A 16,974-nucleotide genomic window follows, 5' to 3' on the forward strand; every position below is an offset into this window, starting at 1 on the left:
GCATATGCTCAAGTAGCCGAACACTTCCTACAATCTCGTTCACCTTTTAAATATTTCATGGTGAACTCTATCCAGTGTTAATGTGGGCTCAAAGGAACATTTTATAATTCAATTGTCCCCCTGCTTCCTCCCTAGAGCTCCCTTTTAATTCCCAGATAAGTTTGTTTTGGGACACCAAAGCCAAGGTCAGTCATGTGGAGGATAGATGGATAATGAACTCATATTGCATTTCATTCTCTCTCTCTCTCTCTCTCTCTCTCTCTCTCTCTCTCTGTCTCTCTCTCTCTCTCTCTCTCTCTCTCTCTCTCTCTCTCTCTCTCTCTCTCCCTCCTCATTGTTCATGTCACCATGTCCATTACTCAATTACTAATCTCCTTTGGCCTCAGGAATTCCTGGGCTGACCCCTTTGAGGCAGCAGCATGTGTGTGTGTGTGTGTGTGTGTGTGTGTGTGTGTGTGTTCGTGTTCTCTCATTGCTTTTGTCTATGTGCACTGCACTCGTATCTACACTACAGGATAGAAAAACACCCACCCACTGGGATTTCTCCCTTGACTCCCAAGCTTGAAAGCACTGTCCTAGCGATATGACGCTATGCCTTAGCACAGTTACATTCAACAATGTCTCCCTTGCCGTTCACCCAGGATCCATCACTGTGTGGGCACGCACTCAATGTGGGAATTGTTCAGAGTGATATGGGATATCTCAGAGAGCGGTCTTTCTAACAGAATCACAGATTACGTGTAGAAATGGCAGAGCATCTCGACATTTGACACCACCATTCATAAATTATTTGTTATGTTGTTTGCGATGGGTTTGCCGAACTTGTTGGCACATAAACATTGTTCAAGGGTGTTGGGTCAATGTTGTACGGTCATTATTACACGTAAAGCAACAATGCACTGCATTGTTTTAAATATGTGACTGCATTCTACTAACACAAAATCCTAAAATTGGCAGTTTGTGCGATGAAATATTATTATTATTGCACTGACATTCAATATCATATGTCAGAATAGTGCATCTTGGTTATGAAGTGCACAGTCAATCCTGAGTGTCTCAAAAGGACACACAAGGGACTTAATCAACGCTGAGAATGTTACAGTGTAGTTATGGGAACTGGGAAGTGCTAAAATGCATTGTGCTGGCTGATGTCACCACACCAGGCTGTGTGTGATGTCGCTGATGTGGAGTGTCATCTCTTGGCTTTGGGCTTGCAGTACTCTGACCTATATTATCAAGTGTCCTGCTGGCTCCATCTGCCTGGCCGCTAAGCTAGCAGCCTAACTCATAGTGACAGCACCGCATGGCGCGCCTGGGCTGGGCCTGCAAAGTCAAGGCCCTCGCGTTTCCCAAGTCACGTCTCTGAAATTGAATCTAAAGTTGTTGTTGGTATGAGGCAGGGTTTTTTTTCCTGCATAGATAATTCTTTGGTGGCCCCCAAAGAGGTTTTTAGGAACCCCCAAATGGAAATCACCTGATAAGAATTGACAATAAAGTATCCCTCGATGCCCAAGTAAAAGGATCTCATTCCAAAATTGCCTAGAGGGTGGGTCAGACGAGCGCAGACCGTGGGATGTCACAAACATAACCGAACTGCACTAAACTTGGCACTAAACACTTTTCAGGGGAGTGCCTTTGAGAAGAGCCTCGCCTGGGGCCACGAGGGCGCACCAGCACCATTGCTCCAATCCGAAGAATAGCGGCCACAAACACTGTTAAGTGATCTGTCATGCCAAAAGTCACACCAGGCTGCATTTGACTCCCTATAGACCCAGTGGCGGCCTTATAATATGTAATATGTTTCAATTGAAATGGGCCTCCTCGAGCCTCCAGGGGCCTCCCACTTCTTTATGTATAATATGAAATATGTATATCCTACGTATAATAATAATAATAAGTATTATTTGTAGTAGTAGTAGTAGTAATATTGCATTGCATCGCAGCCTTCCATTCAGTCTCGTCAATTATTCAGCCTCATCCTGACCTGTACGTCCACTTACCACTAGTTGGCAGCAGCTAATAATCACTGCAGCCAGTCATGTCACGTTGTTGCTGCGTTGTTTGTAATTGTTCCCACGTAGTATCCTGGAAGGATTAAAGCTTTATTTTGTTTCCCCCCCCAGCAGCAAACAACAACAGTAAGGACGTTTCGGCCCGAGAGCCTTCTTCAGCGTAAATCTAGAGAACAGAACTAGGTGTCACTTATAAAGAGGACCTGTGTCGCGCACATAGCGGTCCGGGTGTACCTCAAGTTATCTCAGTTTACCTCATACAAGACATCATAATTTTGCTGTTACATACGTAGTTCTTTCTACTAAAAGAAGCATGGTACTCATTATACAAACAGTAAACAAAGAAATATATAATCACACAACACAACAACAGTGTCAATATTAAATATATGGGATCCATCACGATCTACATTAAAGACAAAACCTAACCTGTGCCGGTCTCTAGGACCCCTCTATAAAGACACACTCAGATCTTTAACATTCTAAGAACGATAATAGAAAAAGTTAATAATCATCATAAACACCAAAGTAGCTGCTCATTAAACCTTATCGGGTGTTCAATTTAAGACTGTGTCTTCCAGAACCGTGCACCCGTGACATTATGACGTGGAAATACTCAACCGAGTGCTTGCTTCAACTTTGTAATTGTTCCCACTTCCCGGTGTGTGCATGCGATTGCATCATTGTATAGCCTATATCCTGCCTCCCTTAGAGTAACTTCAAGACAAAGTAAAATACTTGTTTAATCAAGCTGCTGCTGTGTATTTCTCTACTTGGCTGTGCTGTATGCTGTTCAGGTGTCCGGAGAACTCGCCAGTTTACCAACTCGCCGCGATTTTAGTGCATTTTTGTTTTTACTTCACCTTCAGAGAGAGAGAGAGAGAGAGGTAGAGAGAGAGGGAGAGAGAGAGGTTGTTTAGAGTTAACACTAGAGAAAGTAGGAATGCTAAAAGTTTAAACACAAAAGTACCGAAACAATGTACTTATCACATACTCAACTTTTTGTCATCTAGCTGACCATTTAATTGCACAAAATAATTTGATCACTTTGGAAATGAACTTTAACATCTGTGGGTTTGACATACTACACTGATGGGGGGGGGGGGGGGGGGGGGGGGGGTGACAATGGCCTCATGACTCGCATTGTTGTGTGTTAGCCCGTCTGCCATCTTGATCAAGTTCAGACAGAGAAACTGTTATTGCTAAGTGGAAACTGTGCTAGACCATGGCATGCACCAGCGTCGGTCGGGAAAAATAGATAAATTGACCGGCTCCCCCAATAGTGCGGGGACATTCAGACCCAAATGACCCCCCATCTGGCACCAATGGACCGCACCACTCATTAGGACATTTTCTGCTATATATAATACCATATTAATAATACCAGCTTCCAGGGACCTCCCAAAATAAAAAATATTATCTATTTTTTGAGTGGTGCAACCACAACAAGGAACAGCAATGTCTGTGACTCTGTGTTGGTTGGTTAACCTATGTGTTGGTTAATGAGCACCAGTATGTACCAGTAGGGGCCAGTAGGGGCGCCAGAAACGGTGAGAGAGAGAGACAGTGCTGCACTGTTGAGAGAGAGAGAGAGAGAGAGAGAGGGAGAGGAGGGGGGGGGGGGGGGTAGGGAGAGAGAGAGAGGGGAGTTGCACCACTCGGTTCACACGGGTGTGATTTTTTTCGTGTATGTAATTATTATTACTCCCGTGCTTGCGGTTATGGTTAGGTTAGGGTTTGAGGTGGGTTGTCGTTTGTCGAACCAATGACTAGTCTAACTAACGTACTGTACACCCAGTAGTAGTAGTAGTAATAATATTGCATTGCATCACAGCCTTCCAATCATAGCCTTGTCAATTATTCAGCCTCATCCTGTACGTTCCTAGATTCTAGGAACATCTTTGAATGCAGATTGCGGCCCCAAATGTGTCACAGAGACAACATTTTGTTTTGGAAGCGTTCTACCCATTCCTGGCTGTCTGGGGGAAAAAAAAAGAAAAAAAGGTAATAAAGAATTTGACATATTATTGCTTATTGCAGCTTTAAGGTCACTATGTCACTATGTCATAGACGGCCATCATCACAGGCCGATCACATGAAGGCTGAGATTCCCATTTGAGCCATGCCATTCCCACGTGGATTCTGATATCTACATGACTTTGTTTATCAAATCGTCTGAAGTAACAGGAAGATGAAACTAACGATGAAAACTAGGAGCTTTCACAGAAAGAAACCCAGACTTTTGACGATCTTTGTACCGGTTCCCACTTCCCACTGGTTTCAACAGACTATTTAGCCCTATTTCAAAAGAATACTGGAAGACTCACCCCGGTGCGTGCCCGTTTTTCCTCCTGGAATTTTCCCCAGTGAGGGGGATAACTTTGTAATATGCTATTGGCTGTTTGTATTCTTTTTGGAAAAATATAAAAAGATACTCCTGTGGAAAGGCTATATTATATTACTTATATTGACCCTATAAACAATTTAGTATTAATTAGTATACGTAAGGTTTTGCCCCCTCAAATGGTACCTCGTCAGATAATCCCCACATATCCTACAACAACTTCTGTGAACAGACTTCACTGTAGTAGCTTTTCATAAATTATATTTGTACTTAGGCTGTCTGCTGTCATGAAAGTTTATAGTTAGAGAAATTCAAAATCCAGCCGTCTGCTGTCCAGCCTCTCCCACCCCTCACTGGGGAAAATTCTGGTAGGAAAACAGAAACGGGGTGAGTCTTCTTGTTACCTTTCAGAATGGCGCAGACCACGGTTTGTAGATCTGTTGCCCTGTTCATAGACATGATTATATTCTCCGCTGAGTTGACAGCTGCTGAATTTCTCTCACATGTTGTGCTTGGCTTAGCTCTTAAACAGTGTTGCCATGTCAGCTTATTATAAGTGACATTTGGCTTTTTCTGTGAAGTTGCTTGTAAATATTGGTAGTTGTGTAGGCTGCTTCCCCCCCCCCCCCCTGTGCTTATTTCTAAAGTGTAGTTTCATATTTGGGCTTGTTTCCTAATGTTAACCATTGGTTGTTAAACATTTTCATGGCATGGGACCCCAGATTAATATGTATTTGTGAGCAGACTCACAATATTTTGTGCCTGAAGAGTGAGGACCCTCCCCAGATTTGTGTTGTTAAACGGTTTAAGAAATGTTTGTTGTTTAAAATCACGCTGTGAGCTCGTAAATCTGCAAATTTCAAATAGCCATAGCCCAGTAGATTATTTTGGGGCGTACTTTCATAGTACTAGTTGCTTATTTCTCTCACAGAATCTGGTAACACTGCTCTCCAACAGAACAAGCCCCCCAAAGGATCCGGTGACACTCACACAATTCACACAATGCACGGTGCCATTCAAGTGATTGATATAGAGGGAAAATGGTTGTGTTGCTGTCCTTTTTTTTGGAGTGGTGCAACCACTCCTGTAGACAGCTATGTGTGTCCCTGGGTCTGTCCCTGCGTCTGTCCCTGCGTCTGTCCGAGCACAAAAATAGCGTTATAGCGTTTGTTCACCACCAAGTGTTACTGTTGCACAGCCTAACACACAGACACAGACACACACAGGCCAGGGAGGAGGGCTTGTACAGTACAGTACAGTACAGTACAGTACAGTACAGTACAGTACAGTACAGTACAGTACAGTACAGTACAGTACAGTACAGTACAGTACAGTACAGTACAGTACAGTACAGAACGACTCACTTCAGACGGGTCTGATTTTTTCTTTTTCTTTTTCACTTGGTTGGAAATGCTTTAGTATACCGTTGAGGCACTCCCTTGCCATTTTGTGCGACAAATTACAATATTCCATGCATTTTAGTTAGATTGCACTCGATAGTCCAAGAAGAGATGTTGATATTGTTTATCTGTGTTCCGGGCTTCTGGCGGCAGATTGCATCAAAGTACAGTAGTTATTTCAGAGGAGATAAAATGTGGACTGTTTTTTTTCTTTTCTTTTTGGCTGCAGGGTGAACGCTATTTGCAGTTGCTTTGCATTATTCAAATGGCCTCCTTTTTTTTCTAAAGGGAAAAGCAGGAGGGAGTCCGTTTTTCATTGCATGGAAAGCCGGTCACACTCACCCACCACCACTTGACAGCAGAAGACAGCTCATTATAAAACAACCAAAAACCCCATGTTTGATGTTGCTACTTAGTGAGGGAGGCACATCTAGTCATCTACATCAAGCTATCTATCGTTGGACTCTCCTTTTATAAGGAAATACTGTCTCCAACAGCCTGTAGTACCAGATGAGGAGGGAGATGGATTTTAGCTGAATTTTCAGTACCATTTACAGTATATACAAAGGATATGAAAGAGTTATTGTGTGTCTCATTTAGATGGTTACTTTGTTGACATTTTGAGCTGTGTATACGTGCGTGTGGACCGTGGAGTACTAAAGAAACATCTACAAAAATGACTACATAGTACATACTTAGATATTAGATATAGTTGTGGTTTAGAAGGAGTTCTCCTTAACTCTGTTACGTTTCAGCCGTTGCCCTGCACACCCCCAGTAAAACATACACTTTCGATACTCGCCAAAACAAAGACAGTTTACCTACTTACTAACTACTAACTAACTACTAAGGGAACACTCAGAGCCCCCCACCTCATGTCTAAAATACACATTTTGTCAATAGAAAAATTCCATTGACCAAATCTGTAGGGGGCGCAGTGGAGTCACTAAAACATTTTTTCCATCCGGTGGAATATTTCCTCTTTTCTGCCCCAAAAAGTGTATTCTAGACATGAGGTGGGGCCGTGGGGGTGTTTGTTCCCACTAAGGAAAGTAGGCTTTCAACATTTTCAACAAACCGTCTTTGTTTTGGTGAATAGCAAAGCTGTATTTCTTTTATATTTACTACTACAGATGAGAAGCTGCGCTGCTGGGGGGGGGTACGGGTTGCTGAAAAGTGGAGGATAACTCCTTTTAACGGACCGAAGCTAGATCTGTTGTATTCGTACCTCAGTCGGATCAACTCCCTAGTCCTTACACTTGATCTGACCCTATATTTCCAATATTTACTTTTTTGTCTATGTTTACTTAAGCTTATATACACTCACTCTTATTGTCTCCACCAGACCGAAGGCATGGGGGGAGAGTATGTTTTGCACTCCGTCCGTCCGTGTGTCCGTCCGTGTGTGTGTGTACGTCCGTGTGCAGCTATATCTCGGCCACCGTTAACCCGGTCGATGCCAAATTTTGCACACACACTCCCTGGATGCCAACGATGAACCTCTGCCCCAAACTTTCCAGAACGGCCTGTTATAGCGCCACCAGGAGGCCGCTTTGTGCAAAACAAGTTTTTGCACAGTACACCTACAGATTTTGTCCAAACATCACGCAAATTGGTACACAGTCTCTCTAGAGCCATTCAACGAAACCGGTCTTTCAGATTTCTCAGACTCCATCCTGATTGGTTAAGATTGGCTTCCAAAGTTCACAGGAGTGCTCAGTTTCAAACAAAATGCTGCAAATCATGAACACATCGCGTGATTTCCGTGAAATTGTGCACCCACATTCCCACTAGGCCGAGGACGAAATGCCACATGAACAATTTCAACTCAGCCTCAAGGTGGCGCAATAACTGGCCGAAAAGTGTTTTTACCTCAACTGCACGGATCTGTGGATAACTTTGTATGCCAACTCCCTAGAGGCCAAGGAAAAACCTTTGCCTGGAATTTTTCACATCTGCTCTTTATAGCGCCACCAGGAGGCCGACATATGTAAAACACATTTTCTATTATTACTCCTTCAGATTTTATCCAAATTTCACGCAAATCGGTACACATGATCTCCATAGTCATGTGATCAAGACAGGTTTGTTTGATTTCTCATATTCCTGATTGGCCACGATTGGCTCCTATAGTTTTCAGGAGTAGCCCGCTTTGTACAATCGCCACAACTCCTCAACGCAGCGTCCGATTGCGATGAAACTGTGCACGCATATTCCCACTAGGCTGAGGAAGAAATCCTGGTGGAGACCTGTGCCCAGAAGGGCACTTTTTCTAGTTTTATCTCTTCTAATGTGTGTGTGTGTGTGTGTGTGTGTCTGAGAGCAATGCAATACAAGTTCCTGAAAATTGGTTGGAAATACCCAGATTCTGTTTGTGATACCTGTGTACAGTACATGCTACATATACATCTGTATAAATACATATACCGACTGGGGAGAGTGTTTGCAAGATGCTAGCTTGCAGCAGGCTGCTTGGCCTGTAGATAGACACACAAAGACGCGCGCACGCACGCACGCACGCACGCACGCACGCACGCACGCACGCACGCACGCACGCACGCACGCACGCACGCACGCACAGATGTTTGGTAAATGGTATATTTAACCAAAGTCCCTCTAAATGTCTGCATTTTGCCTCATAGACACATCTGTCCTCCAGATTTCTCTGCTCGTGTAATGGCCTGCTCCCAGCTATCCACTCCACTAGGTAACGAGCACTTTAGCCATTAGTCCTTCAAATGGAAACATCTTCTATGCGTTGCTCTCTTTCCGCAGAATTTGAAGTTCCTCAGATACAACGTGAGTGTTATTTTCAAATCATGCTTTAAGGGCATTCAATCAACCCCAAGAAAGAGAATAGGAAAAGTTGGAATAATGTATGCCAGGGGTGGAACATAACTTGAACATAACTTGATATATGCAAGATGGTCTGATTTTCCTTCCATGCTGCTTATACTAACCGCTGCTAACCTTGATTCTTTTTTAAAACCCCTTTTGGTGTTAGCATTATGCTATGATTTAGCTATTGAAAAATAGCAGATCTACAATCTCATACAAGCTTGTAGGTCTGCTATTTAAAAAAAAATCGAAGAACCACTGACATAGAAACATAGCTTTTTCAGAAAACTGTCAGGATGTAGAAGACATTTTTAGAATCTGATCTCAGGTCAAAATGGGTTAAACGACAGTCGAAATGGTTGTTACTAGAGGTTCATACCGGTATTATAAACATTTGTAGGATAACTATAGTTATGCCGTTTCATTTGATTTCAATAAAGTGTTATGGCTCCTGAACCGGTGTTGTTTCTATAGGCTCAGAATCTGTGAATTATTTTAAGTCACACAATCTCATTGGTAGATTCTTACCGTGACCTCCATACCTTAAACTTAACCCTCTGTAACACATTGTCTAAACACAATTTGAATGGCTTACCCGTATCAGTTGAACTTGACACCGCTTAATATACTGCCTGTAGGCCTGTTACAATTATTACCTAATCGCCTAATCGCAATTGTTTTAGATGATCGCAATTATTTTTGCATAATGGTCATGATTGTTTCCATGTTGAAAACCTTTCATATATTTTCAAACCTTTTACGGTTAAAAAAAAAAAAAGTAGCAGATCGACAAGTTGTGATCCTGTAGATACACTAGGCTATTTCCACTTAATATTTAAGTATAAAGTTTTAAATCATTTCTTTGTACATTTAGGTTATTTGTCATTATGTGCCCTGTGCAACAGAAATGGAATTTTCATTATGTTGCGGTGTTCAACACCAAATACACAATTAAATTGTTAATCACACTTATTTGTGTGATAATTAATTGTTAAGGAAAATTTCATAATCGTGACAGCCCTAACTGCCAGTTCATCAGCCACTACCTTATAAGAATGTTGTTGCTTATTAAGGGCTTGTTCAATGACTCACACTTGCTAGTATAGATTCCTTTTCCAAGGCAATTTAGTGAAATGCTCAGTAGGCATTCTTTGCATTTTAAGTAGCTAGTGTGATTGTAATCACATGAAATCAATGGAAGCCAATTAGCCTGACATTTGATATCAGAATGTAAGTAGAAAAAGTGCCCTTCTGGGCACAGGTCTCCACCAGGAGGATATAAAGTGTGTGTGCAAAATGTTTAGGGAGTAATATCATTTATTTTGTTTGTTTGTTTCTTCTTTTTGTTGAGGAAATGCAGAGCCAGATCACTCATAGCGTCTGAGTATATAACTCTGGATGAGCGCCACTCCTGAAAACTTTGGAATCTTAGCCAATCAGTGTACAATCTGAGAAATCCAACAGACTCGTCTTGATCACATGACTACAGAGATCATGTGTACCGATTGTGTGAGATTTGGATGAAATATGTGCAACTAATATAAACAAGATGTGGAGGGAAAAAAAAAGCTTTTTCCATGGCCTCTAGGGAGTACATACAAAGTTGTACACAGATCGATGCAGTTATAGATAAAAACAGGAATTGCCCTGTTATAGCGCCACCGTGAGGCTGATTAGGAAAAAATGAGTGGCATGTCGTCCTCTGCCTAGTGGAAATGTGCGTGTATAACTTCACGGAAATTGCACACCGTATGTGATCTGTGGCATTTTGTTTGAAACGGAGCAATCCTATGAGATTTGGAAGCCAATCTTAGCCAATCAGGATGGAAGATGGGAAATGGTGCATATCCGTGTTGATCACATGACTATGGAGATAGTGTATACCGAATTGTGTGATGTATGGATAAAATGTGTACGAGTAATCTACAGAAATGTGTTTTGCCAAAATCCGCCTCATGGTGGCGCTATAACAGGCCGTTGTGGAATATTTGGGGCAGAGGTTCGTCGTTGGCATCCAGGGAGTGTGTGCGCACAGTTTGGCATGGATCGGGCCAACGGTGCCGGAGATTAGCTGGTAACGGACGGACGGAAGGACGGACGGACGGACGGATGGGCGGACACACACGGACAGAGTGCAAAACATACCTTCGGCCTGGTGGAGACCAACATATCATCGGTGATGAAGATCACTTTTCAAAGACCCAGAGCCACAGTCACACTTGATTAAGCTCCTGCCAGTTTGCCTCGAAATAATCTCCCATATCGGAGGGCTCCCTGCACGAGCCCCCCAAGTTGGTATTTGCATTTTTAGTGTATCTGGTTTTACGATGCTGCTTGACCATATCTCGTAACCGAGCCTCTTAAGCAACACGCAGTACCATTTTAATAAGGCCATTACCTCTGTGTGTTACCTCGGGTGTTGATTACTAGTTCAGATTATCATTAAAATTCCATACATCATTCTTATACCAATCTTTTATCGATTCTATCCATAGACTGTAAAAAATATGGACAAAGCGTTCTCCGGGTCTTATATGGACGTAAAATGAAGCCTGTCAGTCGTTGAACTGTAAGTCGCCATCTTTGTAGATCCGTTTTGGCCCAGCTGGCCCATTGGCTGGCCCAGACAACGAGGGCGGGACTTCCCCCCCCCCCCCTTCTTCTTAGTTGGTTTTTATTTTGACTCGAACGGGGGGTGGCTCCCGATCATAGACTGTAACGGTAGCCACGCCCCTCAGAACATACGCGACTTTATGGTAATCTTTTTAATAAATGGGACCATAATTTTCCAAAAAGAATATTATGACGTGAGAAATGAGACTTTAAACTAGTGACTGGAAGCAGAAAGTATTCATGACCATGTTTATTAAGGTAATACAGTCTAGGTGAAGTTGGGCCCAAATGCATGGATCTCTATGAAGCTATGGGTTTTTTTTGGGCCCAATGACAGCGCCACAACAGGCGATTGTGGCGATTTCCTTAGTGGCTTCACTAAATATCTGTCTGACTGCCCCCCCCCCCCCTGATTCTATCATGACGTCTGTACGAATTGCGTTTTTTTTATTATTTCTCTGGGTCTTCCTCCCCTCGCAGCACGAGGTGACGGCGGTGTCGGAGAAGGTGATCGTGCGGCTGGGGGACCTGGTGCAGTGGACGGTACGGGACCTCTCGGAATGGACCCACGGGCTGCGGGCGGAGCCCCTCAAGCCCGCCGTGCTCCGGGAGCTGAGGACCAACGGCAGGAGAGAAGAGGCCCTGCATCGGTACCGCGAGAGCACGCTCACCAGCGGGCTGAACTTCAGGGACATCCAGAAGGAGAGGACGCAACTAGGTGAGGTTACAGTATAGGCGGCCAGTGGCGTGCACAGATAGACACTAGGGGGTGCTAGAGCACCCCTTGCCCTTTTGTCAATGTGCTAAAAAAAAAATTCTTAATTTTTTGTGTGTGGACCATGGTGACATTGATCAAATCTTGATAAAAAAACGCTTCTACTATATTATTTAGGCCCCCACAATCTAAAGCTATGTTTCTATGTCAGTGGTTCTTCGATAAAAAAATAAATAGCAGACCTACAAGCTCGTAGCACGCCACTCGGTGGCGCGCTACGAGCTTGTAGCTTGTAGATCTGCTATTTTTCAATAGCTAAAGCACCAAAATGGATTCCCGCCCCAAAATGCGCTGCACAAGGTGCCCTTTTTTTCACTTGAGCACCTGCCCCTCTAAATGTCTGTGCACGCCACTGTAGGCGGCTATTGTTTTCACCCTCCCCCCCCCCCCAAAAAAGCGACCACAAAAATACTGACGGTTTTCTGAAAAAGCTATGTTTCTGTGTCGGTCGTTCTTCGATTTTTCAAAAATAGCAGACCTATACAAGCTCTATACAAGCTCATAGCGCGCCACCGAGTGGCGCGCTACGAGCTTGTATAGATCTGCTATTTTTCAATAGCTAAAGCATAACGTAATGCTAACACTAAAATGGGTTAAACTATAATAGTATCATGTGTAGCCCATCAGCAATCCATAGCTCTGTCTCCCCCCTTTTTTTTTGCTGCGGTTGACATATTTTTCCAGGGATGTTCTACTTTATATACCGTATAAATTGACACTACAGGAGCATTTACTGGTTTTGTACGGTTTAAGAGAGAGTATTCATATACTCGCGTCTACTCATGCGTTCTTCGTTTAAAAAGCAGTGTTGTTGACTGGAGCAAATTCATTAATTCGTGTTTGGGATTCTTCCGGTTATAATGAGCTGAGAATGACACCAATAAGACTTAAAAAAAAGGCAGCCTGGAGTTAACGCTAGCTCTCATCTGACAACTCATGATACCACTACAGAATTCGACCACTTTGTGCTTTTCCAGAGCACATGACAAGACCAAGATGCTGCGCTATAGATATCTCATAATTCAGCTGGCAATGACTTTGTTGCATTTAAATAATTGGCTCGTAAAACAAACAACGGGGCCCACTATAATCCAGCGTCTCCTCATACTCATATTCATCGATTCTGATCGTAATTGGGTGTGTATACCTCGATGGGATCCAGCATCATTATAATGGCTCCCCTTGGCAAGCGGCTGTATCCATCACGTGAACGAGGCTTCGGTGTCAGTGAGGTGTTTTGACTCTCACGTGAGGGGGTTCAGGGTTTCAGTGCTGCATTAACTATGAATCGGCTTCAACATAAAGCTTGAATGCCTTTTGGGATGACTCATAACCAATATGAGAAATAATAATAATACTATTTCAGCTGAAGAATGGGGGAACAAACATAATGTTCCCCTTTGAAGCCGTTTTCACAATGATTATTCCTCCCTTTCAGATGGCTGTGATGTAACGTCTAATGCTGATTACAGTGGGCATAATGTAACTAAGCGTCGCTAAAAATAACGGCCACAGTTCCAGGATGTACTGTATAAAGTATGGCTCTTATTAAGCCAAAACGATGTGTGGTAAAAAAACACCAAAATGAAGATTCCCTGCAGGATAGAGCGATTAAAAAAAAAAGGCTTCTAAATCCTAAAAAGAATCTGAAAAACCCATGTTTCTATGTCAGCCTTTTTCCATGTCAAGGACCCCCAGAACTATCTCTATTGGGCCACGGACCCCCATCTCAAAAGATTTAGTTCCAGGGATCCCCCCCCCCCCAGAAGCAAATATTTTTAAAAAATGAGCTCTGAAATATATATTCAATGATTTGTGCCGCATTTTAACGATTTTTCAAAAATAGCAGACCTACAAGCTCATAGCGCGCCACTCGGTGGCGCTTCTATGAGCTTGTACATCCGCTATTTTTCAATGGCTAAATTATAACGTTACGTTTAAAACACCAAAAGGGATTAATGCACGTTCTGAAATTGTCTGGTACTCGGATCCTTCAAGGAAGAGGAGGTTCTGGATGTTATATTGCCCTTGAATACACCCTGGACACTGTTAGAATATCATACACAAAGAGGACAAGGGAATCAATAATGGACGCTTTGTCGTTCCACTACCCCACAGATCGATAGAATTTGATTGTGCCTGTGCGTGCGTGCGTGCGTGCGGCGTGCGTGTGTGGGATCGCTTGCCTGCATAAATGTGTTTGTCAGCTCCCCTCTTTAAGTGATGTCTGTTATGTTCCATATCGTAAGCTATATCTATACATAAATATGCCGTATAGTAGAGAGTTTATAGACTGATCTGTGGTCGGCTCACGATGATGCCATTTCTCGGAGGCGTGCGTGTGTGTGTGTGTGTGTGTGTGTGCGTGTGCGTGTGCGTGTGCGTGTGTGTGTGTCTGTGTGTGTGTGAGTGTATTGCTAACGAGCGGAGCTGCCGTTAATGACTCCATCAGGCTGTTTCTAAATGCACTTGTCACTCTGATGGGACACTCTCTGCAGAGAATGTGCCTGCTCAGCAGAATGAGCTGTGGTTCTGGCAGGGCACCAGATGTGTGCGCGCCGCACGCACACACGCACGCACACACGCACGCACGCATGCAGTGCCGCGCACACACAGATGCACGCTATACACTTGACAGTCTGTGGCATGCATTCACTCTGTCATCTTTACGTTGTTCGCCAGTTCTCTTTGGCTTGTGGCAAAGCGTTTGTAATCTTAACAACAGGAAATAAGATACTGCTGGACACAGAGACAGAGTTACAGAGAAAAGGATATAGTGCTAGAGAGACAGGAGAGGCAGAGAGAGATAACTCATTTATCAAGGGTATGCATGCTACTCTGAGTGAGGGTTTGCATAGAAAATATGAAATATGGCACTGCACTGTGCTGACTGTTGAAATGAAATATTAATATTGTAGGAGCTAGATATCCAAAGTGCCCTTCAAGTGTTCCTCGGCTCACAATGTCCATAATTCTGTCTCGGGCTAGACGGACAGGTTTTTTTTTTTTCTTCTTTTTTTTTGCCTGACTTTTTCTGATATATGGTGAAATTAATGTCTAAATTTATGATGATACTGTTGCTTTGGTGGCTTGCATTTTGTAAAAGTGTAGTAGACCCTGCCTGCAGTACTACCAGCTGAACCATCTATCCGCTGATTGTTATTCCCAGGCTAATGTGTAACTATGTCAGAGGAATTGGATTGTTCCCCCATAACAGGATACTGCAGCGATCCCACAGGCTGCACAGAAAGCCATTGTGAGCTAAAGAGCAATAAAGTGTGCCATTGTTATTGAGGGGGAACTTAACTTTTTTTATTTATTCCAAGAGCGTATCCTAACATTTCCTGGCACACTGCCAGAGTGAATAAAGTGCACTGTTTTGGATCGGTCTCAGACACCAAATAAAAAAGAAGAAAAAAATGATATTGTTTTTGTTGAATAGCACTATCAGGAGTGTGGCATTGTTCTTGATCTAAATGATGTGGGGCAACTTATTTTGCCATGGCGATACAAGCCCCGATTTTTGTGCTAGGGCAGAAAGCCTGAAACCAATGGCCCCCTGTGAAACGCAAAGTAATTAATTTCTGAAACAAGCGACCTTGTCTGTTATATCCCGCTATACATCGACCTGCACCGGCCGTGATTCTTTTTTTTTCCTTTTCTTCTCATACTGTAAAGTGCAAGGTAGAGAGAAATATGTTATAATTCAAGTACCATCCTTGGGAGAAGTATAATGCTGTGTTTCAGAGACGCAGCCGAGTTTGGCTGAGGCATATTCTGTGTGTCACTGAGAATGATGCTGTCACACATATTATGGTCTGTATATATATATATACCGTCGTTTTTTTTGGAGCCCTTGCTGCAAAAATAAAAACCTTGACGTCAGCAGAAAAGGCTGACGCATCATCACTCCCAAAAACCCCCGACTGCAATGAGTTGCATCAGATCTCGCATGTAGTCGTAGTGTGACAGCGATATGCTTACTTCATTATAGATTCTGTATAGTTAACCCATTTTGGGGCCGGGAACCCATTTTTGGTGTTAGCATCATGTTATGCTTTAGCTATTTAGCTAAAATAGCAGATCTACAAGCTCGTAGCACGCCACCGAGTGGCGCGCTACGAGCTTGTAAGGTCTGCTATTTTTGAAAAATCGAAAGAACCGCTGACACGGAAACATGGCTTTTTTCAGAAAACTGTCAGGATGTAGACATTTTTTTAGAATCTGATCTCGGGTCAAAATGGATTAATTTAAAATGTTAAAAAGCCAATGCAGGATATTCACTCGAATGTGTCTTTTTTTCTTCTTCATTGAAGCGAGCATTAGCAGCTCTTTCTACAGTATAGCCCACCAGGGATGGCTTTGCCCAGAGAAGTTTACATTCTGTCCCTCTATCTCTCCCTCGAGGACTGGCCTGATTTTCTCCCCCCCCCCCCCCCCCTCCCCATCTTTCACTGCCTTACAAAATTGGTTTCTGGTTTGTATTCTTACCAGGAGGCTGGGATATATGGGAGAGAGCTGTATCTGCAGATATAGCATGGTGTGGATTGTGTACCGAGGCAGCAGACTCGGGGAGAGAGAGAGAGAGAGAGCTTTGAGGACAAAAGAAAACAAAGGGAAGGTGCTCTCCTCTCTCACAGAAATAGCTCAATAGGCTTACACGCGCTTGTCTTCCTTCAATCTAAAGGCCTCAGTCAGCGAGCCCCCGGTGATCGCATTCTGCCTCCAGATGATGTGGAAGATTATGCCAGGTCATAGCCTACGACTCCATGCCTTCAAAGAACAGCACTGCTGCTGTGCCTTGCCTGACTCCACCGTTCTCTCTCTCACCTATCCTCTGCGAATGCTTTCACTTCCCAGCCATTCTTCATTATCGACGGGGGTTCTGTTAGTCGTAAAATATAAAAACTAAAACTATGTCCAGTAATGGCGCAAATGACCACTACAGCTACTGTAAACGGATATGGATTATATTGTTTATGATGCAACATG

At 43.3% G+C, this 16,974-nt stretch overlaps 1 protein-coding gene and 1 long non-coding RNA gene across 2 annotated transcripts in view; one reads left to right on the forward strand and one right to left on the reverse strand.

Moving 5' to 3' along the window:
- The window catches only part of LOC310865944, a 197,185-nt gene that overhangs the window by 55,158 nt on the left and 125,053 nt on the right, over nt 1-16,974 (reverse strand). The window lies entirely within an intron of this gene.
- Nucleotides 1-16,974, forward strand: part of LOC310865190 (AT-rich interactive domain-containing protein 5B-like) — a gene marked incomplete at both ends in the record, with an annotated part of 95,267 nt that overhangs the window by 5,674 nt on the left and 72,619 nt on the right. Inside the window, one exon of the mRNA XM_083774214.1 lies at nt 11,688-11,925. Coding sequence (XP_083630340.1) covers nt 11,688-11,925 — 238 coding nt within the window. The remainder of the gene's footprint in view (nt 1-11,687; nt 11,926-16,974) is intronic.

This window comes from Protomyctophum parallelum (genome assembly GCF_964188405.1).
Source record: "Protomyctophum parallelum genome assembly, chromosome: 10".
In the NCBI taxonomy this organism is placed as follows: domain Eukaryota; kingdom Metazoa; phylum Chordata; class Actinopteri; order Myctophiformes; family Myctophidae; genus Protomyctophum; species Protomyctophum parallelum.